This window comes from Triplophysa rosa, linkage group LG3 (genome assembly GCF_024868665.1).
Source record: "Triplophysa rosa linkage group LG3, Trosa_1v2, whole genome shotgun sequence".
In the NCBI taxonomy this organism is placed as follows: domain Eukaryota; kingdom Metazoa; phylum Chordata; class Actinopteri; order Cypriniformes; family Nemacheilidae; genus Triplophysa; species Triplophysa rosa.
This window is the reverse complement of record NC_079892.1, coordinates 8733814-8753295: the sequence shown is the minus strand read 5'-3', so window position 1 is coordinate 8753295 and position 19482 is coordinate 8733814. Positions and strand designations below refer to the sequence as shown.

Below are 19482 nucleotides of genomic sequence, written 5' to 3'. Positions count from 1 at the left end.
GGATTTATTTATTCATGGCTTCAGGAGTTTACAATGGGATGCACTCGGGCCAAAATTCTTGCGCTTTCCCCTACTTGACTCAAAGCATTTGACTGTAAGTATTTATATAAAAAAGACGTTATGCTATCAGGCACTGGATGATCATCCAGAAAACATGTGACATCCTAATATATCAGACAAAAGACCTGCAGCTGGTCCTTTTTCTCTTTTTTCACAAAAGCCACAACATCTGTTACTCAGATGAGAATGTATATCCTGCAGCATCCTCCACTCTTCCTCCTGTGAAGAATGTTTGGGGTTCTATCACACCATCAATATAACATACGGGGTCATATAGTTTCAGGATATGTGTGAGAAGATAATTTCAGATTATGTAATTTCCTGAACAGGGTCTTTTTTTAGGTGATATGTCCCCATTTGAACCCCCTTGTTGAATGTTCCTGAAATGTATTTTCATTTTACAACAAGCTTTGTGCAACATGCAACACTTTGTATTTAATGGGATCGTTCACCCAAGAATGAAAATTCTGTCATTTACTTAGCCTAAAGTTGTTCCAAACCTGTTTACATTTCTTTATGTTGAACACAAAGAAAGATATTTTGAAGAATGTGGGGAACCAAAAAGATCTGGGGCACCATTGACTACCATAGTAGGAAAACGACTTTGGTAGTCAATAGTGACCCAGAACTGTTTGGTTGCAAACATTATTCCAAATATCTTTCTTTGTGTTCAGCAGAACAACATAATTTGCACAGGTTTGGAACAACTTGAGGTTGAGTAAATGATGACAGAATTTTCATTTTATGGAGAACGATCCCTTTAACATGAGATTTACTCTCTACTGTTCTTAAAGGGATACTCCACCCAAAATTCTGTAGTAAATTACTCACCCTCTAGTTACGAACCTGTAATTTTTTTTCGTTCGGTTGAACACAGAGAAAGATATTTGGAAGAATGTTAGGAACTTACATGTCTGGGGCACCATTGACTATCACAGTAGAAAGATTTTAAAATGGTTCTCAAAGGTGCCCCAGAACTGTTTGCTTTCCTAAATTCCTTAAAATATCTTCTTTTGTTTTCAACAGAACAAAAAATGATACAATGATTTCTCCAACTATGGTAGTCGTGCCCCAAAACTGTCAGTTGCTGACGTTTTTCCAAATATCTTTCTCTGTGTCAATCAGAACAAAGAAATGTATACAGGTTTGGAACAACTTAATGGTGAGTAAATGATGACAGAATTTTCTTTTTTTGGGGGGGTGGTGGTGGGGGGGGGGGTTTGGAGTATGCCTTTAATGTGGACAACAAACTTGGGTTGGATGAGAATTCCTTACCTCTTTCAGACTCAAACGCAGGCCTGCTCTGAGTTGTAGTTTGTTGGGTTGGTGTGGTTATACAGTCACCCTCACAGGTGCTTTGGATCTTGTTCTCTGCTTGCTCTTTCTGCGTTACCTCATCTCTGACTGCGATCGTTTTAAATCCATCAGCTGTGTCCTCAGGGCTAAGTGAGAAAACTTTCGAGCCCTTTATTTCTTCAACGTTTGCGAGCGTTTCCAAAACAACTGGAATTGTGTACCTCTCTCCGTTATTACCTCGGACATCACTGACACTGTTTGGATTCGATAAAACGTCCCCAGAGTATTTTTGCACTTTGTCTTCATTAAGTTCGATCAGTTCCAGTTCTCTGGTTGCTACGGTATTTTCAAAGCTTATGGGTGTCGAGGCGGTGTCCTGACTGATGTTTTTAACCATGTCCTCATGTTTAATTGTCACTGGAGGAATGTGTTTTGTGCTCTCTTCATGGTCCGTGACCGTGAAAGAGACTCTTGGGTTATTAGAGGTTGCGGGTTGACTTTTTTGATTTACGCCTGATAACTCTTTTTGTTGTGTGGATGGGTGTTGATCGGTAGGTTCCAAAGCAAATTGTTTGCTTTCTTTGCCATCATTGAGGGAATCAGATGCACCAGTATGCAAAGAGTTCTCGTTGTTGGAGACCTCGGTGCCAGACACAACCTTTGAGGTCAAGACAGATTCACTGCTGTGCCCTCCAACACGATCTTGTACCTCATCTGCGTTTCGAGATTTCGACCCGGTACTGGTGTTTTTATGTAACACGTGTGATCCCATCGCCTGTGTTTTGTGTTTGATTTCTTCTGTACGATCAGTAGATATTTCCCCAGTGGGGGTAATGAAATGAGTCACCGTGCTTACGTTCGTCTTGAAGCCTCTGCTCGTGTTTGGCTCGGTTTGAAAACTTGGCCTGCTCCTTACGTAACTGGGTTTCATCATTACACTGCTGTTTCTCCTGCCAAAATTGACGTTTCTGCCTGAGATGGAAGAATTAGAAGGTAGCACAACACTGCTGTTTCCTGACATCTTGTTGATCATATGAAGTTTAGGTCCTCCAGATGGATTCACGGTTGTTGGATGTCTGCCTGGCCGTATCGGGAGTTTTGGCATCACTCGTGTGATATTTTTAACAAACCTCACGTTGCTCGCTTCACGCATCCTGCTGATGTTGGTTTTGCTGTTCGTGGGCTGAATGTTTCCCACATCTTCCCTATGAGATATTGAACCAGGTTTTAAAATTCTTGTTCCCTGGCCAGTCTTACTAGTTGTACTTACTTTAAGATTTGTTGATGTAATCTTTACACTTGGGACAAGGGTGGGGTTCACCAGATCTGTTTCAAGCTGAGGTACTTTGGGATTGCGCAACAAGTCCTTTTTAACACTCCCTGGAGTTTTTTTCTCATTTGCTTCCTCTATGAAAGTGCCCATCTGTGTCTCATCTGAAGTGAGTGGATTAGTCTCCCTTTCATTAAAAGCATCCAAAACAGTCGACCCTAGATCCTCTTGGCCACTTTCAGTCTTTGTTCCTGTAATTGGGGTTAGATAGTTTTCTTTATCCACCCGTCTCCCTGGGAAAGTCGAGTCTGCTTCGCCTGCACTGGGGCTGATGTCTGCCGTGCTACTCGTAACCATACTTGCATTAAGTCCCATATGTTCATTCTCTACTTTAATCGAGTTTGGCTGTTTGACTCTGTTCATAACACTGAAGATTGACTTGTTTGTTGTTTGTGCTGTGTGACTCACATCACCCCGGTCTTCTGTCCTCAGATTTGTTGGGACTCTTGTAATCACAGTTTTGTTTAGCTTTCTGAAGTTTTCCTCTCCATCCACAGTCACCTGTCTTGCATCTTTCAGGTCATTTTCAGAGTCTGTTCCGGGATCGGACTCTGTACTTGTGTGTTCTTCTTTTGCCATCTTTTCAACATGTGTTGAGGGGGTTAGTCTGCTGTTAGTTCCAGGTTTTGGGTTTGTTGTCATTATCCTTTTTCCACCTGTTGATGGGGTTAGTCCACTGTTGCTAATAGGTTTTGAGTTTGTTGTTGTTGACTTTCCTTCATCTGTTGAAGAGGATAGTCTACTGTTAGTGCCAGGTTTTGGTTTTGTCGTTGTCATCTTTTCATCTTTGGTTGATAGGGTTGGTCTACTGTTAATTCCAGGTTTGGGGTTTGTTATTGTCTTCTTTCCATCATCTGTTGAAGGGGTTAATCTGGTGTTTGTTCCAGGTTTGGGGTTTGTCAGCTTTCCATCAGCGGTTGAAGGGATTAGTCTTATGTTAGTTCCAAGTTTTGGGTTTGTGATGGTCATCTTTTCATTTGTTGATGGGGTTAGGCTAATACTGGTGCCAGATTTTGAGCTTGTTGCTGTCATCTTTTCATCTTCTGTTGATATGATTTCTCCATTTTTTGTGCCATGGTTTGGATTTATTATTGCTATATCTTCATCATCAGTTGATGTGGTTAATCTACTGTTATTGTCAGGTTTTGTGTTTGTTGTCATTTTTTCATCTGTTGATAGGGTTAGTCGACTATTAGTGAAAGGTTTTGGGTTTATTATTGTCATCTCTTCATCTGTTGATGGGGTTAATTGACTGTTTGTTCCAGGTTTTGGGTTTACGATAGCAATATTTTCATCTTCAATTGATGGGTTTAGTCCACTGTTAGTTCCAAGTTTTGGGTTTATGATTATCATCTTTTCATCTGTTGATGGGGTTAGTCTACTGTTAGTGACTGGTTGTGGGCTTGTTATTGTCATCCTTTCATCTTCTGTTGATATTTGTTCAATTTTGATGCCAGTATTTGGATTTATTTTTGCCATATTTTCATCTTCAGTTGATGGGTTTAATTCACAGGTAGTTCCAAGTTTTGGGTTTATGGTGGTTGGTGTCATGGGTTCATGAATGCCAGTGTTTGGATTTATTATTGTCATATTTTCATTTTCTGTTGATGTAGTTTGTCCACTGTTAGTGCCAGGTTTTGGTTTTGTCGTCATCTTTTCATCTGTTGATGGGGTTAGTCTACTGTTAGTTCCAGGGTTTGGGTTTACTATTGCAATATTTTCATCATGTGTTGATGGGTTTAGTCCACTGTTAGTTCCATGTTTTGGGTTTATGATTGTTATCTTTTGATCTGTTAAATGGGTTAGTCTACTGTTGGTGCCAGGTTTTGGGTTTCTTATTGCATTCTTTTCATCTTCATTTGATCCTATTATTCCAATGTTTGTGCCTGGTTTTGGGTTTATCGTTGTTATCTTTTCATCATGGGTTGAAATGGTTAATCCACTGTTCGTACCCGGATTTGAGTTTGCTATATGAAGACTTTCCTTTACCCGCATAACTCCACTCCTCCCTGGAGAAAAACCAGATCCTATTGGTCCGGTCTTGACTGTCTTGTTCCCACCTTGTGAATGCATCCTCACCGCCGCAGGGTTCCTCAGTCTGTTTTCTTCGCTTGCTTTGGTTCTGCTGTTGATGTATGTCTTTGGCCTCAGTGGTCCACCTGCTCTGGAAAAGTTTACAATCCGTCTGTTTCCTGCTGATATGCTTAAATCCATTGTCTTTGTGTTAGCATCTCCTGAATTGCTGCTTAATCCGTTCGTATCAGTCATATTCTGCACCCTCCTCCTCACAGCTAAGATTCCACTGATGTTCTTTAAATTTCTCTCCCGAAACATGTTTGGCTGTTGTTTCCTATGGGTTGGAGATTGTACGAAGTCTTTTGTTCTTGGAATAGGGGATTCTAATAATTCAGCTTCCTGAAACGTGCGCTCCCTCTCTTCAGTTGTAGGTGAGAACACCTGTTTTTCCTTAGATATGTCCTCTGGAATCTCTCCAAGTGAGGGATTAAATATTTTTACCATCTCAGACCCATGGGTTACAGATTGTACAGTATCTGTTCTTCTAGGAACAGAAGATTTGATTAATTCACCCAACTGGATCTTTCTTTGTGTGTCAGTCTCTTCAGTTGAAGGTGAGAATGCTTGTTTTACCTCGTAGATGTCCTCTGATGTCTCTTCAAGTGAGGGATCGAATATTGTAACCTCTCTGCTCATCTCAGAACTCTGATCAATGGTGATTTGGTCAGCATCACTCCACCTGTCATTATTCCATCTTTGTCTTTCCAAACTGGAGTGATTGATCTCTTCTGTGTCTCCTTGTGGTGGTGGTGAGATGACGATCCGGACCATTTGTTCACCATTGTGACTTTGTCTCTCTGCGCTACTCATATTCTGCTTCACACTTTGAGTTCTCCTTTCCTCGTCCTCACCGTGGTCCCACCATCCACCCCTCTCGACCCGCTGCCTCTCCTTACACTCCTGACAGTCCCTTCTCAGCCGGTTAACCAATTCCTTTAGGTTCTGCAGCTCTTTGGACATCTTCTCCAGCTCCCTAAAGGGTTTGGGCAGCTGGATGGAGAGAGGAGGGAGCGTGATTCGATACGGGCAAACGTTCTCCTCGTCCTCGCAGTTCCCCAGGGGCTTCAGTCTCACCCATGAAGCAGCGTCCTCGGGCTCTGAGCAGCTGTCACACGCTGAAAATGCTAACAGGCATCCCCATATGTATAGCGCAGAGAGCCACATTGTGTCCTGTGTGGTGGGCAGGTCTGTTGCATGTGTTGAGGAGCGTGAGAGAGCAGGAACACGAGGGATTGGAGGACCACCTCCCTTTATGAGAGCAATGAGTGAGAGGGGCGATGCTCTGTGACTCTGTATTGAGGAGGATAACAGACTCCAAGAGGGAAACAACAGAGCGGTCTGCATTGAATATACTCAAAGTAATAAACTTAGTACTGTATTCACATTTATTTATTTTGCAGATGCAGACTGTACCTTTGTGCATCAATTGTTATGTAATGATTGTTGTGAATACAAATGATAAGTACATTTTTTGCAATTGTTTAAAGAATGATAATAATAATATGATTTTTAACAACGTGTATGTGTGTGTGTGTAAAATTTTGAATTGCCGTGTGATTTATCAGTGTCATTTATGTCAGCTTGAGCCTTTAATCATAACCATCACAGTTATCTTCTTTGAGTATTTAATCTGGAACACAATGCCTTTTCTGCATATGTCATTTTATTTCTCACATGTGCATATGTGAGAGAGCTATGATGGCAGCAGCTTCCTGCCCATAAATCTTAACATCCCACCCGCATACATATACAGTATAGACATGTGCACACCAGCCACAAAAAGATTCATTTTTTTCAGATGGGACTGGTGTCCATTTTACTGTATTTTAATCCCATACAACTCCTCTCCTGCACAACCTCATATCATCTAACTTTTTTGGCTTTTTTATGGGTTAATTGATGTTGGCATCCCATCCGATGTTTATTGTTTTTATCAATAAAGAGAGTCCGATGGGTGAAAAATTGCTATTGTGGTAGCAGTTATGTACGATTCTCACTTCCTTTCATTATTACGTAATGTTACAACTGATTAAACATACGCACGTGTACAGCGCACATGACCTGTTAATGCACAATCCTGTCTGAATCGGCACCTAAACTGACATGTTAATAATCAGATTTCTAATGCCATTTATTAAAACTAACCCCATCCAAGAATGCTCAAGTTTGCATTATTCAACCTTTCCTCCCCCGTGAGTTTTAACAGCTGTGTATTTAAACTTCAATCACTAATAGTGTTTTGGAGACGTTACGTTCCAACACACCTCAGTTACCGTCCAACAATTTAGCAAAAGCGTTCATGTGGTTACTCGTATCAAATAGAAAGATGTGATTACAAGAGATTTTAGCAGACATGAGGCAAGAGTGGATGGGCGTTCCTTCCAATTCGCTGTAATTTCATGAAAACCCCCTCTCCGGTGTTTACAATTTCAACCTGTGTCCAAACAGAATTGATTGTCTCTCGAAGTACTGACTTCACTATTTTAATAGTGCTTTTATATTGGCAATGAGCTGCAAGACAACTCCCAGTTTTATTAGCGTAGCTTTAATCAGAAAAACCTTACCATTTATGGTCTGGATTGCTTTTTGAGTGGTGCCCTTTGTAATGTTGCAGTTTAAAATCCCTCTGCGATGGTTCAGCCTGTCATGGACAGTGGCTGTGTAAACATTGTGATTTTTCCATAAACCAGCTCACACAAACATCTGACCGCCGTTCAGGTTTGAGTACCCTGTTAGTTACAGCTATTCTGACATTTCTGCATTAAGTGGTAGTGGACTACGATATATATTTATGATAAAAGAACAGACAAATGCACTTACAAGTCTACACATTCCCGACAATGGTGGGGCAAATTGTGGGAAACGTAATACGAGTGAATTTGGCTTCTTTTATGGTGGCGAAGAGACATCTGGAGTTGATCGTTACAGCGCATCAACAACAGATAACATAAAGTGCGCTTGTTTGCATTACAAAAGCCTCGAGTTCATTAAATCATTGGATAATGCTTGCTCAGATTCCTCTCATTGTTGCATGCAACATATTTATGGGAGTAATTCAAGCTAAGAGAAGGGACATTGTGGATCCTTAAGAGTTACTCAATGGGGCACTTTTGGAATCCTTTGCAACTTTTTATTGTAAATTTGTGCAATAAACTAAATCAAATATGCCAAATCAAATTTTGTGATTTGTAATGGTGTCAGACATTCAGTTTTTGGGATTTGGCCTGCAGCTTAGATATTACCTAAATATTATAGTAAAATAAGTATTTTATGGAAATTAGACTTGCATGACGACTTTGATTTTGGACTTAATCCTGATTTATGTTAACTTTATATAAAATATTGTATACAGGATGCATTGCATAATGTTCTCTGATTGTTGTGCCAACTGTTGTTATTGAAGGAATAGTTTTATTCAGGAATAACAATTTTGTCATTTACTCTCATGATTTGTGGTAACATATGTATGACTTTACATCAATATGATTCATTAATGTGTTATCCATTGTCAGGGGTGTAGCTAAGGGGGAAAAAGTTAGGACCATTCTAAGGGCCCACACACTTTTGGGGCCCCCAGAGATCTGCTTTATTAGTAGTAACAGACTAGAGTACTAGTAGTAATGTAATCGAAATTGGCTTGTATGTTTGGTGCGGTAGGGGGCCCGAAATGGCTAGTGGCGCCCCTGTCCATCGTATCATTGACATTCACTTTTGTGTAAATGCTGCTCCATGCAATGAAACTGTATAGTTGTACAAATGACACTTTATTTCAATCGGTCACTTACACTTACATACTGTAAGTGCAGTTTAAGTGCTCTATTTCACACATTAAAATCTAGTTCACCCCAACATGAAAATTCTGTCATCATTTACCCTCTTGTCATTTCAAACCTGTATGGCTTTCTTCCACAGAACACAAAAGAAGATATTTTGAAGAATGTTGTTAACCGGCACCCATTCACCCAGCTGGCGCTGTTCGGTTACCAACTTTCCTCAAAATATCTTTACACTTAATACACTAAAAATATCATTGGAGTTTGGGTTCCTCTCCAGGACCGTGTTGGCTTGCTTACCAGGAGACTGCTGATATTAGATTAGCTTAAAGGTTCGGTAAATTCCGTTAACATCGCTTTACTAGAATGATCTTGCTTTTTCTACAAACACCATGCACTGTATTGTGTTTGACCTTTTCTGTGTTTTTATTTTTATTTTCTCCTGTAAAGCTGCTTTGGAACAATGCACTTTGTGAAAAGCGCTATATAAATAAAATTGAATTGACTTGACAAAAAATATAGACTTTACTACTTCTATTCATGGTGTCTCAAAATAGCACAGTTGAGTAAACATAAATGTTCCTAAGTGGTACTTAAAAGGGGCTAAACACATTTCTTTTTGTATATTAAGTACAATACCTTACAATGGAGCACTTTACAGACATTTAAGTGTATTTTAGTGCACTTTTTTCAGCTGGGATGTCCTACCCAAGCATGACATTCATTAAGTTTGCAAACAGCATGTGTGTGTTTAATATGTGATCTAATGTCATTCTGTAAAATCCAGTCAGTTCGAGGCAACAACAAAAGAAACCAGAGAGTGACATTGATAATACTTTTTTTTATATACATACACATTTATACAAAGTCAGAACACTCATACCCGTGTCTTTTGTCTGATTTTATCTCGGTTTCTTTTTTCTCTTTCTTTTTTTTCCCAGTGGACTACCGATATTTTTCTATCAATTCTTTTTATTTAATACACGAAGACAATAGGCCACAAATGCAACATAAAAAATCCACTTCGAGAGAGATCGACACAATGATATCCATGTTTATGAGAGTTCATAAGACCAGCAATGAGCTCTCAGAAACAGGTTATCAGGAGATGATATGAAGATATCTTGGAGCTTACAATATCCTGTCTAGGCGTTGCTAGAAAACAACAATGGTCTTAGGAAGCGAGAACAGTACGTTCCTAAGATTTTTTTTATTGTATCTTGCACACACCCTTTGTTGGACTCCTTCATGAGCACAACAAACTATTGTCATTTATTTATACGTCTATTCCTGGTAGCAGCTGTTAAAGAAAGGGACGTATACAGAACCTGATTTAGTCCACTAACATAACGCCAAGTGCGACAAATAGACGATCACTATCTATACATGTTTACGTCATGCTCTTGAAGGTGTCCTATCATTGTCCGGTAAAGGTTACGGTGCATCCAGTAAAACGGAACCTGTCATATGTGCAAGAGAAACGCTATCGAAACACAGAATATCAAATTCTAGGGTCCAATAGTCTTAATACTAAGTGCAGATAAATTAGCATAACACTTTTTTTAATATTGTTCAACAACAGTTCTGCATTCAGTTATGTTTACATAGCACCACCCATTGATCAGTGTAACATTCTAAATCTGTTTTTACTCAACCATGATAACATATCGAGAAACGAAAGAAAAACTGCATTCACGATTCGACCAAGACTGCATATTTTCAAGTCTGCACCAGTATTAAGACTGTTAGGGGCTCTTTAATGGATTTGATTGAGTTCAGATGAGACGCAGGGGTGGAGAAACAGCGAAGAGGGTTCGGTCATGGCCACTTTTGGTTTTGGAGGGAGGTCAGCCCCAGTGCCGAAGATCCAAAGATCCTAAATGCAGCTCCACACTGACTTGAGAAAGAAAAACGGTTTTTTTTCACGTGCATGGTAGCATTGCGTTATATTACGTCATGATATCTACATTCTTAAGTCTTACCTGTGAAAATGTGTATAATGTCTTTATGGGTGGGGTCCTGGACAAGTGTTGTGATAAAATGTGGGCTGAGATGATTCTGTAAGTAAAGGGATGAGGGGGGAATGTACGGGATATTTAGGTGGCCAGTGTAGAGCTCCTGTGCACTGCGGCTCTCCGCCCAGATCTTATCTACAGACCAGAGATACTGTTATTAGCACAGAACAGAGGATTAAGGGACGGTATATTCTCATGCATTTGCAAACGTGAGCTTGTTAGGGTTGATACTCTTCACTGCAAACACAACATTTGTATCAACGCTGTGCTTTTAAAGACACATGATAGGTTGGCATGCAAATACATGCTTTTTTATAAGTGGAGACAAGACATTACAACTTAAATCCTAAAAAGTTGTTCAATGTTTGGCACATTGTTGTGGTGCCATCGACATGAGTTGTCATGTGATATTTATGTCATCTTTAGTTAATAATATCCATCTCATTTCTACTTTGAGTGAACTTTTTGGTTAAATACTGATATTGATTATAATCAATATTCACTTATTAAGCGGACGTTGTTGAAAAATGCACATTTTTGTGCCAGCTAGAGGATAGACCAACATACTATTATTATGTGTGACCCATTCTGTGAAAACCAGGCTAAAGTCCCAAAATCTAATTTTTAGATAAGCAGCATCAAAGTTTCATTTCAACCATTAATTTCACTATAAATAGCATGTCAATATTAAAGATAAAGATATCAATGTTATGTTTTTATAGAATGGTTTTTACATTTTGTACAATGATTTTATGTAGAAAACCCCCAAACCATGAGCTGGGTTTGCACAAACTGTGTCATATAAGTATTAATTATTATAGAAGTACTACAAGTGTTGTCTGCATTAAAGTGATAGTTCACTTAAAAATGAAAATCCTGTCATTGTTTACTCGCCCTCTTGTCATGTCAAATCTGTCTTCTGCAGAATACAAAAGAAGATATTTTGAAAAATGTTGTGGACCGAACGGGGATGGTAGCCATTCACTTGCATTGGTTTTGTGTCCATACAATGGAAGTCAATGGCTGCCACCGCTGTTCGGTCAACAACATTCTTCAAAATAGCTTCTTTTGTGTTCTGCAGAAGAAAGTAATTCCTACAGTTTTGAAATGACAAGAGGGTGAGTAAATGATGACAGAATTTTCATTTTGGGGCGAACTATCCCGTTAATGATTTGGAACTGTTTTTAAAATTTCTATTATTTCTACACATTCTACACATAAAACAACTAAATTTCGTTGTGTTAATAATGTTATTAAAGGGATATCTCACCTGCAAATCATAATTTCCCCATGTTTTAGGCATCCTGACTGAATATGACTTTCTTCTTGAAGAATAATGCAATCGAAGTTATAATACCACGTATCATTTGGCTTCCAAGCGGTAGAATGGGAGTGAATGGGCGTCGACTTTTTGAAGCTCCAAAAAGTGCATCCATCGATCAAAGAACTGCTCGACACGGCTCTGTGGTCTTAAAGGTCTTCTGAAGCAAAACAAATGCGTTTGTTTAAAGGGGTGCTGCAATGGTGTGTCATGCATTCTGACTATGTTAAACGTGCTGTCTTCTCATGCTTAACAAGGTCAGCTTGTCAAAAAAACGAGTTGGGCGTGTGACAAAGTATTTCTGTGCTCGATACACTCCCCCAGCGATTGTACAGGTTTCAGAAAGTTTTAAACATATAAAACTGTTTCGTAACCATGTTTCTTACTCCCTTATTGGACAATTCTCCCGGAAAAGCACGCAGCACGCCCACGCGACAGTAAGGAGAGCAGGAGAAGGAGCATGCGCAGACGTCACTTTCACTTGTGTGCAGGAGAGAGAGAGAGAGAGAGAGCATACGTTCGCGAAGTTCAGGTGTTTGTTTGTTCACTGCATTTGGGTGATGAATGTTATATAAACGGTGGATATAACGCTGGATTTGAAGATTGTTTGAAACTGATATATGGAGCCGTCCCAGCGCTAAAAGATGCCGGACATGAACCCCATGCGGTGAGTGAAACTGATGTCTTTAGTTCAGCCTGCCCCTCCCCCCCACATGCGCTGTATGCTTTTGGAAATAATCGTACAGCTGTATCTGTGTTTTATAAATGTGATCTAACTACATACTCTTCGAAGATACGAAGTATGCAATACTACTCTATAGGTACTCAAGATTAATATGAGATTGGCAGAAACTGTGTGTGTTAGGGCCGCTTTAAGAAAAATATCCACATTGACAGCGCTATTAACGTTGATGTCTAGCTTCCGTTATTTCTCGACTGCACGTGAACCTGAGGCTTGTTTTTCTGGCAAATGATGCAGGCGTGTCGTAAGTTCCGGTGAGGAACGCGGCATCTTTCGTTTTGTTCCAATAGGATGCCGCTCCTCTACGCGGGAGCTTTCGTCACTGTCATTTGCCGGAAAAACAAGCCTCAGGTTCACATGCAGCCGAGGGATAACAGAAGCTAGACATCAACGTTAATAGCGCCGTTAATATGGATATTTCTCTTAAACAAATGCAACTATTCACTTCAGAAGACCTTTGTTAAGACCACAGGGCCGTGTCGAGCAGTTCTTTGATCGATGGATGCACTTTTTGAAGCTTCAAAAGGTCGAACGCCCATTCACTCCCATTCTACTGCTTGGAAGTAAAATGATACGTGGTATTATAACTTCAACTTATTCTTTGAGGGAGAGTAAAACATTGGGAAATTTTGATTTGCCTGTGAAATATCCCTTTAATGTTATGATGTAAAATGATTAAAAATATTAACAATACATTGCCACTACTCAAATAAGTCCTTTGTTTAAAAGGTTAGCGCTCCTTGTTTTTACTGAAACACACAAGATGCATTTTCTCAAGTTAAGAGCATTTTCAAGTCATGCTGGGATAACACAGATCATCAGGTTTCACACAAACTCGAATGCATGATGTCATTAAATGATGTCATCACTGTTCCTTAGCAAACACTAAAACATTCTTGATTTATTAATTCCATTTTGTTCTTTAACTTTGTTATGTACAAGTAATGAGAAAATGTTTGTTTTTGCAACGCCGAAGATTGAGAAAGTGCATATCTGCTTAGCATTAGCTTGTTTAAAGATGAAAGGATTTTTTTGTTTGGGAGAAACAGAATTGAATTGAGTGAGAGCGAGCGTGGGAAAATTAACTGTCCACAGGCAAATTCTTTCCAGTGTTAATGCACCATCTGGGATTATGTTGAACCACAAAGACATACAAAGGAATAACAAGCTTTAAAAAAAATTGAATAACAAATACGGGAAATGAGATTCTCGGCTATTTCTTAGCAGTGCTGTATTAAACGATAAACTGTAAAGTATTTATAATACAATAAGTTGCTTTTAAAACATCATATTCTAAAAATAATTGCTTTTCTTTGGAAACTCAAATAAAAAGCTTTTCTTTGGAAATGTCAACCCCATTATTTGCACTGCTATGACATAACCATTCATCTCATACAGGCAAGACAAGGCGGGGTTTGATGCCTCATGGGGAGGAACCGGGCAGCTGAGATTGGCTTTTGCATGTCCATCAAAGAAATGCTCACCCTTCTAAAACAAAATGGCTGCCAGTGAGGCTATGCCCAAATGCCCTCTTCATCATCCTATTGGTTAAGAAATGGCAGGGTTTTAGCCAAGTGCAGCATGGGAAAGAAGATCAGGTTAGTATGCGAGTATTTTCAGGTAGAAGTGAACCGTAAGTGCAGACGCAGGATCAGTTTTCGGCATATTCGATGCTAAAATGTTATATAACCGGCTTCATGGGAAACTGATCCTAGATCTGCACTTAGGGGCGATTTCTACAGTCATGAATAAGAACAAAATCCATAGGGTTGAAGTTGTGATCAATATGAAAGCAGTAAATAGGAAATGAGGGTGTCTGCGCTGGAGATGAGGGAAGCTTCATTTAAATTCCAATAAAGACTGTGACGGAAATGGACTGATATATAATCCACTTCCGATTCAGTTTCTAATATGAACACTTATTAACAGGTAACTAAATGAAACCGACCTCACCTCCAGTATATCTTTTGGTGCCTATAGGCTTGCAATCAAGATTAAGCAGAATACAGCGACGGTAAAATATATCAGCCATAGTGAAATGTTTGAATTAATATTGAATAAAGAAACATTTGATGATAGTGGAAAACACTTCGTTGATGTCTAGGGAGAGTGACCTGATCAGGTGATTTAGGAGGCCTGTGATTGGTCTGGTCAGGTGGAGTTTTCAAGTAGCCGTCGTCATAATTATCAGCCATGAGCTTCATACGATTCTGTGTCTAGGAGAAAATGTGAGATGTTTATTAAAGCTATGTACTGTAGTACATGACATTTTACTCTTAACAGCACACTAATTTTCAATAATTTTTATTAGGGTATGACAATAAATAGATATTTTTACCAGTTTATCGTTTGTAACATTTGCGGTAAAACTTTACAATAAGATTATATTCGTGACCATTAGTAAATGCATGAACTAACAATGAATGATATAGTTTTTTTTAGCATTTACCGTATTGATCCTTATTATTGATTGTTAGGTAATGTCAATACAATTATTCATGTTAGTTTATTGTGCATTAACTAATGTTAACAGATACGACTGGTTTAGTAAATGCTAAAATGAAGATGAACTAAAAGTAATTCATTGTTAGTTCATAATAGCTAATGAATTAATTAATGTTCACAAATACAACCTTATTGTAAACTGTTACTATCATCTTAAATAGCTTGAAAAGTTAAATGAAAAATAGGACACCTCTTCCCAGTAAATCGCGTGTTTTGAACTTGTGTATGTGTCAAAAGTACAACACTACTGTAATACTAATAGTTATACGTCTTTCAAAGCACTAGCAATTATTTAGACAAACATCTGTAGTGCTTGTTTATATTCAGAAAGCCACCAGTCAAAACAAATATCAATTTTGTCTAGATTTTACGCAAACAAACAACTTGACCTTGTGAAGGCTTTATGTCAAACAGACACGTCTGGGGATGCGGTTCATACCTGCTGTTTGAGTTGCTGCACCAAGCGATCTTTCTCCCTTCGCAGCTGAGCCACTTCCTCTTGCGTTTTCTTTTTTTTCGACGAGGACAGCTCCAACAGGGCTATGTTAGCATCCTTCTCGCTAATGGCAGCCAGCAGAGCCTCCTGTCTGTAAATTACAATTGCATCGAAATGGAAGTCAAAGCCCAATGTCAACAGCACTTCACTTAAGCACTATGGAGCCGCTCTTCAAAACAATTTACCTCACTGACAATGACCAGACGTCGGGCAACATTTTCGCTAGCTCAAATCGTCTCAGGGGATGTGAATTTTGTCAAAACAATTGTGCATAATTGTTTTAGAGTGACTAAAATAGCTTGTTTATTCCAGGATTTTCTACAGATCCCCAGAAGCAGAGGTGAGGTGTGAAGACAGAAATAGCAAACAAAACGAACAGAATGAATCATCCTCTGCGTTTAATATCTGAACAAAACACGGTGAAAACATGAAAAAAACAACCACCGGTGTCGTGGTTTTATTGCTTATTTTTTCTGTCATGATGTTTATCTATATAAATTCATGGGCACTTTTCGTATGTTGGGCACTTTTCGGTCCTGGGGTTGATTTTAATTCAAACAAGTACATTGCTGTTTCCTTTTGAAACCTTGTATCACCATATTTTTTTTATTTTTTTTCATAAATCATTAATAGAGTCACCCTTTATGTTTGTCACTGGGTTTCACAAATATCTAACTAATAAAAAGTATTAAAAAGCGCTTTTTAACTTGGACAACACAGTATTTAATCATTTTAAAAGTGCAGTGTTTTTTCCCATTTCCTGAAAATCTGCGAATTTGGATATCCGAGGTTTCAGAACGATAGCGACAATATTGTTATTTTTATATAAACATTAAATAAATGGTTTACAAACATTTTATTGTGACTTAATTGTTTATTTTTATTATTTTCCAACTGTTTTTATGCACTTATTTTATTGTTTACTCCTTTACAGTACCAAAACTTTCATTATTAAATTAAATCATTAAAATTAAATGATTGCTTTTTTGAAACGATGACATTCTAAACAAATAAGGTAGTTTTGTGTTTAAATGACTCATTTATTTGTGTCTAATTATATAATATTTATTTAGATTTAATAAATAATAATTAAATTATCACATTTTCTCAAATTATTTTGATTTATATCTTATATATTTCTATTAATAAAAATATTTCTATTCATTTATTTATATTACTTCCTAATCTTTTGTCAAATAATGCCAAAAATTGAACATATTTCATTTTGTACATTTAGGATACATTAATGAATAAATCTTTATTGTCATTGTATGCACACATTAGTACAAACAACGAGATTAGTAATGCTCCCTCTGAAATTAACCTTCGATTTTTTATTATTGATGGACATTGTATGTAAACAGTGAGTTTTATAAGCCCATAGTTGAAGTAATACCTTATGAAGAAAACTTGAATGGCTTAAATTTGTGCTCTGGAAGAGGCATTTGTTTAGATCTTGAAGTTGTTTGTATATAAGACAAGTTCATGATCTAACACATAACCAATGTGTCTCTTGCTCAACTGGCAGCATGCAAGAGTTTGGTTTATGATCTGTTTTCAATTTTAACAATCTGCTGTTTATTGCTGTTCCTACATCTTACGTTATACATGTTTACGCTTGGTTTGAGGTACTCTCCCTCATAGAGTATATTGTTGTCTGTTTATTTCACCATCTGGAAGATGTTTCATGATTTTAAACGCTTGCATTGCAACAGATTTTTTTATTGCCAATCATTACCACAGCTGAGAAACAAGCAATAAATCTCTTCCATCAGCTACGACCGTCAACACCATTTCATAGATTTACTTGGTTTCAATTTATGTTGTGCTTGATCGTCCCACCCACATTGAAACCTCACCGGTTCAAAATCCTTCTGGGATTTTGATGCTTTGTACAGTATTTACATGCAGTGTTGTAATGAGGTGTAAAAATAACTCACTTCATCTCCAGCACTTCTTCTAGGTGTCGTCTTCTCTCTGCCCTCAGCGTGGTCAGATGAGCTTCTTTCTCCGCCAGAGACTGTTGGGTGGATGACATCTTTGCCTTCATGGACTCAAGTTCAAGCTTCACTTTCTCCATCGCTCCGAGAAGCTCCTCCATCTTTTAAAGTAAACGGGTGAGAGGAATCCTTCTGTCATTATTGAATGAATCTAGAAGATACTGTAAGATGACTGCATTTAAAGATAAAAGTTATATTTTGTGTTCAACTAAAGAAAGAAAGTCACATCTGGAATGGTAGGAAGGTGAGTAAATGAATTCAAATTTTCCTATTTAGGTGAACTGTTTCTTTAATATTTTGTGTATTTATTACATTCTGAAAGTCGATCTGGTGGTGTAAGTTGTATTATTGACCTGTTTTTCCTGGTGGTTTCTTGCCGCTTCCTCCTGTGCCAGCACCATCTCTCTCTCTGCAGTGATTTGAACGCTCTCTCTCAGAGCCTCTTCCAACTCCTCGATGCGTTCTGCCTTCTGACGCAAGGATTCCTGGGATACATGAAGAGCTCGTAATGAGCACAATCGGCACAGTATCATAACAGAGTAACGCATGACAAAGCTGTCATCATTTTCCTCTGGACTTCTCACCTGCTGCGGGCCATCGCTGACATTTCTGCCCTTTCCTGACGGCTCCTTGTGTTTGCCAGAAGGTTTCTTGGTCTGCTCTTTCAGTTGCCTTGAAACAGAACCAAGAGGTGTAAGAACCTTCTTAAGTCTAATTTAAGGAATAGAGTCAACATCTGAGGGGTTTTGGGTGGGGCCAGATGTTATAACCATACCTATTTAAAGGGATAGTTCACCCAAAAATGAAAATTCTGTCATGATTTACTCACCTTCTTGTCATTTCAAACCTGTATGACTTTCTTTCTTCTGCAGAAAACAAAAGAAGATATTTTAAAGAAAGTTGGTAACTGGCACCCATTCACTTGGTTACCAACTTTCTTTATAACATCTTCTTTTGTGTTCTGCAGAAGAAAGAAAGTCATACAGGTTTGAATAATGAAGTAAATGAAGACAGAATTTGTATTTTTAGGTGAACTATCATTTTAATAACTTTAATCAAACTATCTACATTTAATATCGGTATCAATCTCTTACATGAATAATATTTTAAGCTTAAATTAGTAAATAAACCTTTCGGTTATTATTGTCCCTTAATAATTTCATGATTTCACAAGGAAAGGAAACATTCGTGAAAGTTCAAAGAACCATTTAATAGGTTCTTAACATGTATATGTATGCATGTAAATATGAAAATATAATGAAGTTCTCAGAACTGGGTCCATTTATGTGTGTGAAAATACACGTATTTACTAACCTGGAAGCCACACTAGGTGCACATTTCCAGGTGAAAAAGAAGGAGACACAAAGCAGAAGTTCAAAGGCCATTCAATGTCAAAAATAAAACACTTGTTTAAAGGGAGAGGGGGAGGAGCCTAGTCAAACATCAACGCAATTAAACGGAGGGACGTTTGAACATCATGCGTAAACATGACAGCGTCAATGGAGAAAGACCAAACACATTTTGACTTCAACACTAAATTCCTACAACACAGAACTCAACTTAAAGAGACAGTTTGCCCAAACATGATGACGAGTAAAGTTTCTCACTGCATCATACATTTCATTTAAAGGGATACTCCACCCAAAAAAATGGAAATTCCGTCTTTATTTACTCACCCTTGAGTTGTTTCAAACCTATGTAAATTTCTTTGTTCTGATGAACACAGAGAAAGATATTTGGAAGAATGCTTGTAACCAAACCGTTCTTTGTCACCATTGAATACCACCGTAGGAAAAATTGCTTTATAAAATGTTTTGTTCTGTTGAACACAAAAGAAGATATTTTGAAGAATGTAGGAAAGCAAACCG

The 19482-nt window shown here is 38.3% G+C and overlaps 1 protein-coding gene across 7 annotated transcripts in view; it reads right to left on the bottom strand.

Moving 5' to 3' along the window:
- erc1a (ELKS/RAB6-interacting/CAST family member 1a) overlaps positions 1-19482 on the bottom strand; it is a 32998-nt gene that overhangs the window by 1097 nt on the left and 12419 nt on the right. For 2 of the 7 annotated variants that reach the window (XM_057329310.1, XM_057329308.1), the window contains 8 exons: positions 18929-18940; positions 18199-18286; positions 17968-18099; positions 17555-17715; positions 15558-15705; positions 14728-14829; positions 10518-10685; positions 9091-10432 (listed from right to left, as the gene is read on the bottom strand). In XM_057329310.1, the coding sequence (XP_057185293.1) occupies positions 10632-10685; positions 14728-14829; positions 15558-15705; positions 17555-17715; positions 17968-18099; positions 18199-18286; positions 18929-18940 (697 nt within the window). In that variant the 3' untranslated portion in view covers positions 9091-10432; positions 10518-10631. Of the gene's footprint in view, positions 1-1335; positions 10433-10517; positions 10686-14097; positions 14155-14727; positions 14830-15557; positions 15706-17554; positions 17716-17967; positions 18100-18198; positions 18287-18928; positions 18941-19482 lie in introns of those variants that run through there. The other 5 variants (XM_057329312.1, XM_057329313.1, XM_057329311.1 and 2 more) reach the window with 5 other exon arrangements.